The 13,946-nt window shown below is 43.8% G+C and overlaps 1 protein-coding gene across 4 annotated transcripts in view; it reads left to right on the forward strand.

Annotated features, from left to right (window-relative positions):
- The window catches only part of EXTL3 (exostosin like glycosyltransferase 3), a 126,253-nt gene extending 113,954 nt beyond the window's left edge, over nucleotides 1-12,299 (forward strand). For all 4 annotated transcript variants that reach the window (XM_030879130.2, XM_030879128.2, XM_030879127.2 and 1 more), the window contains one exon: nucleotides 10,720-12,299. In XM_030879130.2, the coding sequence (XP_030734990.1) occupies nucleotides 10,720-10,929 (210 nt within the window). In that variant the 3' untranslated portion in view covers nucleotides 10,930-12,299. The remainder of the gene's footprint in view (nucleotides 1-10,719) is intronic.
- Nucleotides 12,300-13,946: the final 1,647 nt, after the last annotated feature.

The raw sequence follows: 13,946 nt of genomic DNA on the forward strand, positions 1-13,946 counted from the left end.
ATTATGTGTTTTTTAAACCTGTGAATGATGATAGTATTTTTTATATAAAAATAGCATGTTTTCCAGGTATAGTGGTAGATCTGATATTAAACAATGAAAAGCACACTTCTTTGTAAACTTTAAGGTAGGGAGGCAAGGGTCTTAGAGATTAATGACTAGTGCAGTTTTCTATTCCTTATTTATCCTTTCTTGTGTAGCCAGGGACTGGACTCCAGCCAAGACGTATGCTTTCTATTTATACCTCCCTAGTAGATCAGAAAACATTATCCATGAAAATTTAAAGTATCTGAGGGATTAGGTACCTAATTATATCATCAGTCACTTGACGCACTCACAGACATGGTGCATTTTTCATCTTCATGGAAGCGTGTTTGTTATATTATTAGGCCAGTGTTTCATCAAACATCTCTTCAGTGTAGAGAGTGAGATGGAAATAATTTGCACATGGTATACATAATTCTTCCCAAGTGAAAACTTGAAAAGTAAGTAGCCTCTGAATTTTCTTGATCTTATGGAAATATAAGAACAGTTCAAGATTAGGATGACTTTTTAAAATCAAAGGCTCAATAAGTTGAGCCTGTCTTCAAATTCTGAGTTAATTCCCTCAAATTTTGAGTCCAGTTATTTACTTCATATTATAGAACCAGTTTAAGCTGAATATTTTCATTAACTTACCTAATTTTATCAGGTGTATGTACTATTTTATGTTATAAAATAGTAATTTTTTTTGCTTTAAATACTTCAAATTGTCACTGTCCCCTCCCTTGTTATAATTAGGAAGGCATGACTTTTATATGATAGCAGTATTCGTTCAATAATGTTAATATCTTAACAATATTGACTGAATAAACAGGGAGTTAATTTCATATTATTGCTTTGAATAATGTACTGTTATCTTTTGAGGAGGAAAAGATCTAGAATGTAAATAGGCTTCATTCAGAATAAAGGATTAAACATTCATAAAGCGTTGAGACGATAGATGGCTGGCTTAGGGGATAAGGAAGTAGAGAGAGGACGCATAGGTAAGCATCTTAATATTAATGTTGAGTAAGTTCTCAACATCTATTAATGATTTTCCTTCCTGTTACTAAGCATAACTTCTCTTAGACTAAAATTACCTGGAATGTTCCCGTGCAAAATACAGTCCATGGTATTGCTTAAGTAAATAGTCAAGCTTCAACTTACAGTTGTTACTTTATTCCTCTTAATTTTTTGTATGTTTTATTATGTAATATATAAATATTAATATATATATATATTTTTAAATAAATACACTGGGGTTGCAATCTCAAAATTTTTTACTGATGGGTTACATGATTAAAAATGTTTATTTGGAAACCACTGCTTCAGTGAAAACAACAGTATAAAATAACTTTTTTGTGCCAAAGTGGAGTCATTTGCAGGTTAAGGGACTATTCCCCCTGAGGTTGTATGCTGGCGTCTGAGATGAGGAGGAAGATTTTTAGGTACAGGGAGAACAAAGTAGAATACTGGACATAGATGCTGTTTGCCTTGACATCCGTCTCCTGCTTCAGGGAAAGCTGGTGGGAATAGTAGTAAGTGACTCATTGTAAACTGGAAGAGCTCTAGAGAGCTGCCGATGGGTGGGAGGGTGAAGGAGGGGGACCGGTGGGGTCCTGTGAAGGGACCTCTGGGGGTTGTGACTCCCTCAGTTTTGTCTCTGAGGTGTGTCCCTTGGAGCCTGGCCTGTGATCATGATCACTCCTCAGTTACAACTCTAGAGACCTGGCTTCTGATGGCTGATATTGGCTGTGTGTGAGGATTATTCTTCAGCTATAATGAACAGGATGGGCCATTCAATTTTAATGTTTTTCTCAATTTATAGTAGTAATAATAATTTTAAAATTATTCAGGAAAAGACAGACATTCAGAAAGAAAACAGAACAAACAGGTTTGAAAGACCTAAATAGGACAACTGGAAATGAAAATTATAGTTATTAAAATGAAAATCTCTGTGAATGGGATAAAAAGATAAGACTTAGCTGAAGACAAAATTAATGACCTAGAAGATAAATGTGAAGAAATTTCCAAGGAAGTATTACAGAGATATAAAGAGATGGAAAATAAGAAAGGTTAAGAGACATGGAGGGGCTTCCCTGGTGGCACAGTGGTTAAGAGTCCACCTGCCAATGCAGGGGACACGGGTTTGAGCCCTGGTCCGGGAAGATCCCACATGCCATGGAGCAACTAAGCCCGTGCGCCACAACTACTGAGCCTGCGCTCTAGAGCCCACGAGCCACAACTACTAAGCCCACATGCCACAACTACTGAAGCCCGTGTGCCTAGAGCCTGTGCTCTGCAATGAGAGAAGCCACTGCAATGAGAAGCCCGTGCACCGCAACGAAGAGTAGCCCCTGCTCACTGCAGCTAGAGCAGCAATGAACACCTAGCACAGCCAAAAATAAATAAATAAATAAATTAATTAATTAGAAAAAGAGAGACATGGAGGCTGTAAGGAGAAGGTGTAACATAAAACCAGGAAGGGAAGAGTAGAGAGAAAGTGGGAGGGGCAGTTGAAAAATATGAGAATTTCCAGAATTTATTGAAAACCTGAATACTACAGCAAACATTACGCTGAATCGTGGAAGTTTAGAAGATCCCCATTGAAGTCAGTAGTAAGATAAGGTTACCCACTAAATAAATGGAGATAGAGACCACATCCACATTCATATCATCAGGATAGCAGTTCTCCCCAAGTCTAAAATGTCAGTGTAACTCTAATCAGAATCCTGTTAGGATACTTTATTTGGTTTAATTTGGCTTGGAGTGAAACTTGACACACAGATCCTCAAACTTGTATCGAAAGGCAAAGGACCAGAATAGCCAAGACACCAGTGAAGAAGACGTGGATTTGCCTTGTCAGAAACCATGACATGGTAATAAAATACATAATTAGGACAAGGTGATACTGGCGCAGGGGTTGACAGATAAATCAGTGGCACAAAGCAGAGTCTAGACACAGACCCACGCCTGTGCGGAAACTTGCTGCGTGATAAAGGTGGCATCTGCAAATGAATGCTGGGATAATTGGTTTTCTGTATGAAACAGAAATACATGTCATCATACCATACGCAAAGTAAATTCCAGATAGGTTAATCAACCAAATGTGAATGCAAGCTTTAACACTTCTCACAAAAAGTACAGAAGTATTTTTGTGATCATAGACAAAGAGAGACGAAAAGTGCAAAATACAGAGGAAAAGACTGATTGAATATATTAAAATTCAAAACTTTGTTCAGCAAACCTCTATGTCCACAGACTGGGACATTTACAATGCTGATAAATGACAAAGAATTAATACTCAGAGAAAGAATTTCCAAATGAGAAAAAAAGACTACTCGATTGATTCATTTAGTTTGTAAAAAAGTAGTTCAATGAAGTAGAAACCTAGATGACTAATAAACTTGTGGAAAGATGCTCAACTTCTGTAATAATTAGGGAAGTGTAAGGTAAAACAATGGGGTATAGTTTATACACATCAAATGGGCAGAAATGAAAGTGATAGTAACAGATGTTAGTAAGGATGTGTTAAAATTGCAGATACTGTACAGAGCTGGTGGGTGTGTACATTGGGATATCTGTTCTGAAGAAAGTTTGATTTTATCAAGTATAATTAAAGGTCATGTTCCCCATGACCTAGCAGGAGAGGAAAGGAAGGAGGGAGGGTGGCACAAGGAATAACTCTATTTGTAATGTTTTGTTTCTTAAAAAAAAAAGGAAGAAAAATATATATGTAATCTGAAACAAATAGGGCAAAGTGTCAATATTTGACACAACTGGTGGGTTTGCTTGTTTGTTACATTCTTCCCCCTTTTTAAGCATAACATTTCATTTCTGTATTTTAAACTAGTAGCATGTGTTTCATACATATATAGTCATATGATTCTTTAAATATATACCGTCTTTAAACAAAGACCCGTGGAATAAAAATGATACTGAAAATAAGATGTAATATTTTAAATACCCATCCATTGTACATGTACCTCCATAATCCCAGCCTGCTTCTTCCTTCCATAGATAATTGCTATCCTGAGTTTTGTTTTAAAAATCCCCTTCCCCATCTCCCTTAAAAAAATGCTTTTACCATATGCGTATTCATCTCTAAATGATCGGCATTTTTAAGCTTTATGTAAATGAAATCAAACTATAAGCATTCCTCTGCATTTAGCTTTTAAAAAACTCAGTCTGTTTGTGAGCTTAGTCAGTGTTGATGCTTGTAACTATAGTTTATTCATGTTCATTGTCCCAAAGTCTCCGCCATACTCTTCTAAAAGTTTTAGGTTTTGCCCTGTTGTATTTAAATCATTAATCCATGTGGAAGTGATTTTTGTGTATAATGTGAGATAGGGTCCCAATTTCATTTTTGTCTCCTAAGCAGTTTTTATTGTACACTTAGTTCATACATACCCAGTGATCTGCAGTGCTGGTCTGTCATTGTTCAAATGTCTGTGTGTACATGGATCTGTTTAAGGATTCTTTTATTCTGGTCTGTTGGTCCAGTTTGTTCATGTGCCAAAATCACATTAATTGTCATATCTTTAGAATTATTATTTTTTTATCTGCTAAGACAAATCCTCTTTAACTTAACCCTGTATTTCAAGAGTGTCTTGCCTATTGTTGGCCCTTTCTCCTCCCACATAAATTTTGGAATCATTAGCTTGGCAAGACAGACACAGACACACACAGAGTTGGGATTTTGATAGGAATTGAATCTGTAGGTGAAATGGGGAAAATTGATATCTTTTAAAAATTATCGAATATTATATAATCCCCAGGCTATAAAGTTCCACAATAATTTCGCAACAGAGGTCTCTGAACATCTTTTGTTAGACTTATTTCTAGGTATTCTGTATATTTTGTTGGTATTTTAAATGGTATTTTCCAAAAGTTACATTTTCTTTCATCGTTATAGAACTGTTTCTTATATCTAGGAAACTTGCTAAAACTCCATTTAAAAATTTTTGTTGATTGATATGGGTTTTCTGTGTTGACCGTCATATATCCCTCATGCAAAGAACTGTTTTGTTTTTTCCTTTCCAATCCTCATAAGCCATTTTATTTTATTTTTTATATAGCCAGGACCTTTAGTACAGTATTGAATAGAAATAGTGATGACGGGCATCGTGGTTTTATTCGTGATTTTAAAGGGATGCTTCAGATAGTGTGCTGTTAGGTGTGGTGCTTGCTCTACATTTTAGATTATTGAAGTTTCCTCCTGTTCCTTATTAGCTAAGGATCTTTATTATGAATGATTCTTTAATTTTATTGAGTACATTTCCTATTATCCATGGATACAATCATGTGTTTTATCTTTAATCTCTTGTGTTGACATTCATGCTTTCTTTGGATAAACACATTTGGTCACAATTCTTTTTATAAATTTCTGGATTTGGTTTTCTGGTATTTTGTTTGGATTACTTGAATTCGTGTTCATGAGTAAGTGAGCCTGTGATTTTTCCTTTCTAGTAGTATTATTATTTTTTAAAATTTATTTATTTATTTTTGGTTGCGTTGGGTCTTCGTTGCTGTGCGTGGGCTTTCCCTAGTTGCGGCAAGTGGGGGGCTACTCTTTGTTGCGGTGCGCGGGCTTCTCATTGTGGTTGCTTCTCGTTGTGGAGCACGGGTTCTAGGTGCACGGGCTTCAGTAGTTGTGGCACACGGGCTCAGTAGTTGTGGCTCGCGGGCTCTAGAGTGTAGGCTCAGTAGTTGTGGTGCACGGGCTTCGTTGCTCTGCGGCATGTGGGATCTTCCTGGACCAGGGATCAAACCTGTGTCCCCTGCATTGGCAGGCGGATTCTTAACCACTGCTCTACCAGGGAAGTTCCTTTCTAGTATTATTTGTTTCTGGTTTTGGTATGAAAATTGTAATTAGTCTCATTATATGAGTTTGGGGCAAGTTCCCCTTTTTTCTATTTTATGGAAGAGTTTGTGCACAATTGGGATTGTGTTTTCTAGGAGGCTTGGTAGAACTCAACCTTTGACATCTTTTGGGGCTTTGCATGTCTTTAGTAGGAGGGTACTAAACTATAGATTCAATTTCTTTAATGATTATAAAAATTTTCAGGTTGCTTGTTTCTTCATTTTCTTTAGTTTTTTCAAACTTCTAAGTTGTAAAATATAATGCTCATATAGAAAAAGGCATAACATTTAAGTGCACAGTTTAATTATTATAAAACAACCCATTTAACATGGGGTGTCAGGACCCCAGAAGCTCCTGCATGCCCCTTCCCAATCTCAACCTCCTTCCTCAGCCCCAGTTTTAATCACTGTTGTGGGTTGAATTGTGTCTCCCCCCCCCGCCAAAAAAAAAAAAAAAAGATATGTTTGAGTCCTAATCCCAGTACTTGTGTATGTAATCTTAACTGTAAATAGGGTCTTTGCAAAAGTAGTCAAGTTGAAATGAAGTCAGACTGGAGTAGGGTGAGCCCTTAATCATATGGCTGGTGTCCTGTTAAGAGAGGTGAAGAGACCCAGAGGCACACACACAGGGAGAACCCCATGTGACGTGAGGCAGAGATGCGAGTGACGTGTGAGCCAAGGAACCCCAAAGAGAAAGGCGTAGAACCGGTTCCTCCTGGGCCCCTCACAGAGCAGCACGTGGCCCTGCCAACACCTCGATTTCTGACTTCCAGCTTCCAGAAATCAGGACCACTGCGAGCTTGAGCCGAAGGGGACAGAGACAGGGCGAACTGAAAGAAGGAACTCCTGGGATTCTACCAGCAGGAAGTGGGCCGATAGAGCTAGTTGGCTGAGAATGTGTTACTCGCTTCAGGTGATGGGAAGAATGGCTCAGAGGCTGGTGGGGCTGCTGCGGTCACCCGGTGGCCCAGAGGCAGGACCACACCCCCTTGGCTCCGGAGGGCGGGGCCACCTCCTGAGGGCTGCTGCGCCCCCAGTCCAGGAGGACAGAGAGGGTTGCTCTCGTGCCTTGAAACCTAAGGGGACTTGCCCTGCTGAGGTTTTGACTTGTTCGGGATGCATGGCCTCTTTTTCTTCCCTGTTTCTCTCTTTTGAAATAGAATGTCTATCTTATGCCTGTCCCACCGTCGCATTTTTGAGATAGATAATTGTCCTCTAGGTTTCACGTGTCCACAGATAGAGTGGAATTTTATCCCAGGATGGACCATATCCACAGTCTTAACCATATCCAATTTAGACGATTTAAAAGAGATTTGGGACTGAGTTGATTGTATTTGGATGAGATTTTGGACTTAGTGTTGATCCTGGAATGGGTTAAGAGTTTTAAGAGATGCTGGATGAATGTATTTTGCATAGAGGAAGGACATAAAATTTTTGAGGCCAGAGGGCAGGCTGTTTATTGTGACCCGCCAAAAGATATGTCTAAGTCCTAACCCCTGTTAACGTGTGAATGTGACTTTATTTGGCAATAGGGTCTTTGCAGATATAATCAAGTTGAGATGAAGTCATAGTAGAGTACAGTGGGCCCTCAGTCCATGATGACTGATGTCCTTGTAAGAAGAGACACAGAGGCACAGACACTTGAGGGGAGAGTGCTGTGTGATGATGGAGCCTCATCTACAAGCCAGGGAAGGCCAAGGGCTGCGGCAGTGCAGGCACTAAGAGAAGGGCATGGGGCAGGCTGTTTCCTACAGCCTTCAGAGAGAGGATGCCCAGCTGACACCTTGATTTCAGACTTCCAGCCTCCAGAGCCGTGAGAGAGTAAATTTCTGGTTTCTTAAGTCACTGAATTTGTGGTAGTTTGTTACAACAGCCCTAGGAGATGAATACAGTTACTGTCATGTCTTTAATGGTATCCACTTCATTGTTTTTCTTTACACTTTTATCACCTAAGTATGTATACCTAAACACTATGGCTTACCTTTAAAATAAACTCTTGATATTAAAATGGAAGTTACGAAGACAGTGCAGAATTCCCATATACCCCCATATAGTTTCCCCTATTATTAACATCTTACATTAGTATGGTACATTTGTCCCAATTAATGAATCAATATTGATACATTTTATATTACCAGGGTTTATCCTTTATTTAGATTTCCATAATTTTTGCTGAGTCTTTTTTTTTTTTTTTAAACTAGAATGATCAGGTAGCAAAATAACATAGAATACAACACAGAGCCGCATGAGAGCAAGCTGCGTCCTCAGGCCTGGGGTTGGGAACTCTTAGTCCCCATATTCTCGGAACACGTTCCATGATTCTCTGGGGCAGCAAGGCTGGCGGGAGCCCGAGCATCTCCCTGCTGATGGCGTAACTGGTCCAGGCCCAGGGCACAGGCTACACACGTGGATTGAGGCCAGACAAGTTACACCTGCTCCCCGATGAGCCCTTAGAAGAGGAGTGCTCTCTACAAAGGTCCTACACCTGGCAGGGATCGCTGGACCAGGGAGAGCTCAGAGGTTAGTTCCTCTGTGGCTAAGACACATAAAAAGCCTAGACCAATCTACGCGCAGATTCTCACTAACTGGAGAGGCAGGGGAGTGAGACTGCCTCCAAGCCAGTGTTTGGTCTTTGGTAAACAAGGATAAATATAAAACATGTTCCTCAAGTGGACTTGAGCAGAACTGGGCACAACAGGTAAAAGATTCCAAAGCACCATTTAGTGCTCGGCACAGAAGGAAACGGGAGGGTGTCGCGGTGGGGCGTGCTCTGCCGTAGTCTCTGCTGCCCTGGCCCCGACTCTGCACTTCTCCCTGCTTTCCGCATCTGCCCTCACTTCCCCGGCCTAACCCTCCCAGCCTGGAGCGACGGAGTGGAAACCCCGGAGGCGGAGGCCCTCTGCCGGGGCTCAGAACCTGAGGCTGAGCGCCTGCCGCAGGGGGCGGGCAGGGCAGAGCATGTGCTGGGCCCCAGAGGCTGGGGCGAGGCTCAGAGCAGGAAGGAGTGCTCAGCTGCCAGAATGATGGCTGTCTTCTGCTCCAGGATCAGTTTTGAACTTTATATAAATGGAATCATACAGTATCTCTTTCCATGTCTCTTAATCTTGCTTTCATATTTCTTTAAAGCTTTTTTTCAATATTTTCCATTCTGGGTAATAATTTTAGTATACTTTTCGTCAGTAATTTTCTCTTCACCCATCCATTGAGTATCTGAGTTAATTCAGTATACTTATTTCCCCCCAGTTTTATTGAGATGTAATTGGCGCACAGCACTTTATAAGTTTAAGGTGTACAACATAACGATTTGTTACAAACCATCATGAGGTGATGACCACAGTAAGTTTAATATACTTTTCAATTCTGTTGTCCTATTTGGTTCTTTCTTTGCTTTTTAATTTTTTCCTTTTAGCAGTGCCATGCGGCATATGGGATCTTATTTCCCCGACCAGGGATTGAACCCGCGCCTCTTGCATGGGAAGCGCAGAGTCTTAAGCACTGGACCGCCAGGGAAGTCCCTATTTGGTTCTTTTTCATATCCACAAGGACTTTTGGGATAGTCCCTGTTTCTTCCATCAAACCTTGAGTAATCTTTCAGAATTTTATTGTACATATGATACACACTTATTGTTACCGCCCCTATCTGATATTTCTGCTGTTCTGCAGTGTTTTGGGGTCTGGTTCTGTTGTTTCTTTCTGCAGTCTCCTTCATGCGACCCATCCCCTTTTTTGTGACTTTTGATTGGGAGGTCATATTCTTTGGGGTTTTGCTTATAGCGCTTCTTTGAGGCCTGAGTCTGAGAGGATTTGTACTTGCTTCTTCCATGTGCCTTGGCTTACTACCTCCTTGAGACCTATTTAAGCTAAATTAGCATGTTGGGGCTTTTCAGGACACACGGGGTTATAATTCTAGCCTCAGCTGTGTGAGGGCTGGCTTCTGGTTGTCAGTTTCTCAGAGGGGATGTTTCCTCCTCCACTTAGAGCTCAGACTGAGAAGGAAATGCTGCTTCACCGCCTCTCTCTGCAGGGCTGCCTCCTGCCCTTGTGGCCTTCCACTGGGTCCCAGGGTTTCAAAAAGTTTCCAATCTGATTTCCTGACTGTGGGCTCTCCAGCCTCATGAAAACCCGAGGTCCTGGCTGTCTTGCTGGATTCAGGCCTTTTCATTACTTTGGCTTCTGAAGACTTGACTTATTTCATTATAAGCTCAGCCAATACATTTAAAGAGACGGTTTCTGTATTTCATCCTGCCTTTTCAGGGATTCTGTGCTCAGGGGGGTTTATGTTATTTAATCTGCCATGTTGTTGATAGTGAAGCTGTTGTATTATTCTTCATACTTTTCTAATTGCTTGGAATTTCATCATCATAATAACCACTAAACTATAATATGACCACTTTTCCATGTCTTTAAATATAACTTTCTTAAACATCTTTTTTAATGGACATGTAGTATTTTATAATGATTTATCTATCCCCTTTTGATGGGTAGTTTTCCAGTAGTTTGCTATTAAAAACACTGATGAACAACTTTATACCTACATCTTGCTGTGCAGCCAAGATAAATAGTAGAAGTAGTGTTACTGAGATAAGCACCACCGAACACCTCAAGGCTTTTGATATTGGTTACGTATAGGCCGTTTGGAAGCGTGTCCTTAATAATAATGTAGATCTGTCCGTGGCAGGAAGAGAGCCCTGGGCTCTGGCTCCCGACTTGCTCTGAGTGAGTGTAGCCATCGACTTGGTGTCGTCACCGTGGAAGAGGAGGCATCGGTTGGTTAAGCTCTGGGGTCTCTGTCTTAGCACCTGCGGTTCTCACTTTGTGCTCTTTCTTCCCCGCTCCCAGGTGACGTCACGGTGGACTTTCCGATGCCCAGGATGCCCCCAGGCTCTGTCACACGACGATTCCCACTTTCACGAGCGGCACAAGTGTATCAACTTCTTTGTCAAGGTGTACGGCTATATGCCCCTGCTGTACACACAGTTCCGCGTGGACTCTGTGCTCTTCAAGACCCGCCTGCCCCACGACAAGACCAAGTGCTTCAAGTTCATCTAGGGGCGTTGCGCATATGGGAGAGGATGAGCAGAGTGAGGGAGGCAGCTCCTGAGGTCCCTAGACGTGGAAGGACCTCAGGGATGCCCACTGGGTGGGTGGCCCAGACCCTCTGCTGGGAGAGCCGGCAGGGAGAGTGGGAGGGACAGAGCTGCCTTGCTCTTGAAATCAGCCACACTGGCCGGAGCCCTGGTCCCAGGACACCAGGGCTCCCTACACAGGGCACTGGTGATAGCTTACACTGAGGGCCACAGGGACTCTGGAGAGTCACTCACACAGTACATAAGCCCAGGGCAGCTGGTTTGTGGTTTTTAATTCACTAACAACTACTATTATTATTTAAAAAGGAAGTTTCAGATTTGCCATTCGAGGCTTATTTATATACATGTGTATATATATACACATATGTGTATATACATGTGCGTGTATATGTATATATGCACACACACTCACATATACATATATATATATATATATATTTGAGGGGGAGTTTGGCATTTCTGCCCATCTCACAAAGTGAGGGACGTACCACAGTGGTCTGTATTTTGGTGGAGATGGATCCTGGCCTTCTGGTATCTGGCTCATCTTTACAGATCATCTCTGTCCTCCCCAGGGGCATCTATCTGTGCAGAAACAAGAAAGGGCTGGGCGTGGCCCTGTTACAGGGCCCTGCCCAAGATAAGACCTGTTGCCAACCAGGGCTCTGTAGCTCGAGGTATGGGGATCTGCACCTTTGGGGGCAGTGGAGCCTCCCTGTGCAGGACTTGGTGGGTTTGAGGACTCCCCGCTGGGTCGTGCTGTCTGGGTTCTCAGCCCAGCTCTCTCCCTACCCCCTGTTTGGGAGAGAAGACTGAGGAAGGACCGAGACCTGCAGACAGACCCCCAAATGGCTCTTCTTGTTCGACCCTCCTTTGAAAGACATGTTGTGCTTTGGCTACAGACTTTCCTGCAGGTTCTCTCATGTACGAGAACAGAAGCCTGGTGGGCTGCACTTCAGGTGTGGTCTGAGTGGTTGCAGGTCGGCCTACTCTCTGCCGCAGAGTAAACGAGCATCCTTTGATCCCCACCCGGCTGGCCGGGGAGTCACAGCAAGGCACCTGCCTTGGGATAATACCTTGGTGAAATTCACCTTCCCCGACCCCTGTCTGGACCCACATCCTATAGTTATTGGATCCCTCACGCCGGGTTGGTTCCGGGACCCCTTGAGGTTTGGTATGTGTCAGAATGGTGGGAGGATAGGATTTGTTAGGTTAAGCTCAAATCCAGCCTGAAACAGGCATTCACACCCCACATTACCACGTTCCACTCTGGGTTTAAATTTCTATTTCCTGGGCTGAAATAAAAGTAAGCTAATTTTTTTTTTTTTTTTTTTTTGCGGTGATGGCAGCAGTAGGGGAACCAAAGAGGGCGTTAGTGGCTGTTGGCAGGGATTTAGCCCGTGGCCTCTACCGTATTTCTGGTCCCCACTTTCCTCCACTGAAGTCGAATCTAGGAGGTTCCCCACAACTGACTGAACAAAGGCTCAGCCTTGTCCTGGGCACGTACATGCCTTAAGCCAGCTCCGTCTTCCCCTGACCTTGACATCCTGTGCTCCTGTGTCCAGGGGGCACATCCTCCTCTGACCTGCCTGCCCCAGATGGGTTCTCTTCAAGTATCATTTTGAAGCCAGGCTCTGTCCTGTGGGTAACACCCACCTGTAGGGCCGCTTGACCTAAGGGACTCTCCCCGTCGGTGGACAGGACCAGGGCTCCGTCCTCCGGACATTCCCACTGGCATCTTCCTGTGGTTCCCCTGCTGAGGCAGCTACCTAGGAAATTGAGCTCTGCTGCTCAGCAGCCCAGCGAAGGGGTCCAGACCCCCTGCTTCCTAACTTTCTAACTCCCCCTTCTTTGACCTTGGACTTTATTCTTTTTAGCAGTAGCCTTCTTCCCTTTGGGAAGCCAAAGAGTGTGGTGTTTTGAGCTATAAATGTGGCTGCTATTTTTATCTTGTCTCTCTTAATGTGAGGAGCTCCTAGACTGCCTCTGAGCGGGCCTGATGAGAAAGGAGCTGTGTCAGGATCCCCTGCACTGGAGCCAGAGCGCGGGGTCCCTGAGCACTGGCGGCAGATCCAGAGCAACTGGTACTCTGAGGCTGTGGATGACGTCACAGGGCACTGTAGGGGGGGTGGTGATGTCTGAGCACAGACGAGGGTGGCACTACTTGGACCTGAACAGGACACTGACTTGAAGGACTCCAGACAGCAGTCTCTGATGGACACTGGCCACGTTCGTGAAGGACGCTCCTCATGGTGAGAGGGAGGGTGGCGAGAGCTTTCGGAGGCTTGGTTAGTTCTTCTGGAGAATGGCCGCTGCTTTTTGCAAGGCGGGTTAGGTAGAGGCCCCGGTCCAGGCTTCGAATGCCTTTGATGCCGATCGGTCACCTTGGGAAGCCCAGATGTCACCTGCACCACCTGATTGACTCACCTGGAGCACGGGACAGCCCTGCAGCGCACGTGGGCTTCCTCGGCTGTCCCGTGAACCCCCGTTGCTGTCTTTGCTCCCAGGGCCCGGCGCGTCTTTGCTCTCCAGCTGGCCAGTTTGCTCTTCACTGAGAGGCACCCAAATGAGGGGGAGCCCCCAAGGTGCTCATCAGGCCTTTCTGGGCTTTTGCACCTGTGCTGTGTCCTCCGCCTGTGTGGCCTGCACCTCAAGCCAGGGCCCGTGCGCTGGGCGTGCAGGAGTGGTCTCCTCAGGAGCGGCCTGCCTGTGTGTGTGCTCGGGGAGCTCCTGTTTGCAGTGCTGGCGTTTGAAGGGGGAAGCTCTCTGATACTCATGCCATGTCCATCCGCCCCACCCCTTTTCCAGTCATGAGCACAATGGTCTTACGTTGGATTTTTTGTAAAAAAAAAAAATAAAATGGAGACTTTAACTCATAAAGCTTGGAAGTCTTTTGTGGTTTTCCTCTGCAGGACACTAGAGTGGCCTGAGGGAAGGTGCCTGCCCGGTTCCAGGAGCGACCCGTGCACGGCCAGCGGGCCC

Source organism: Globicephala melas, chromosome 6 (genome assembly GCF_963455315.2).
Source record: "Globicephala melas chromosome 6, mGloMel1.2, whole genome shotgun sequence".
Lineage (NCBI taxonomy): Eukaryota > Metazoa > Chordata > Mammalia > Artiodactyla > Delphinidae > Globicephala > Globicephala melas.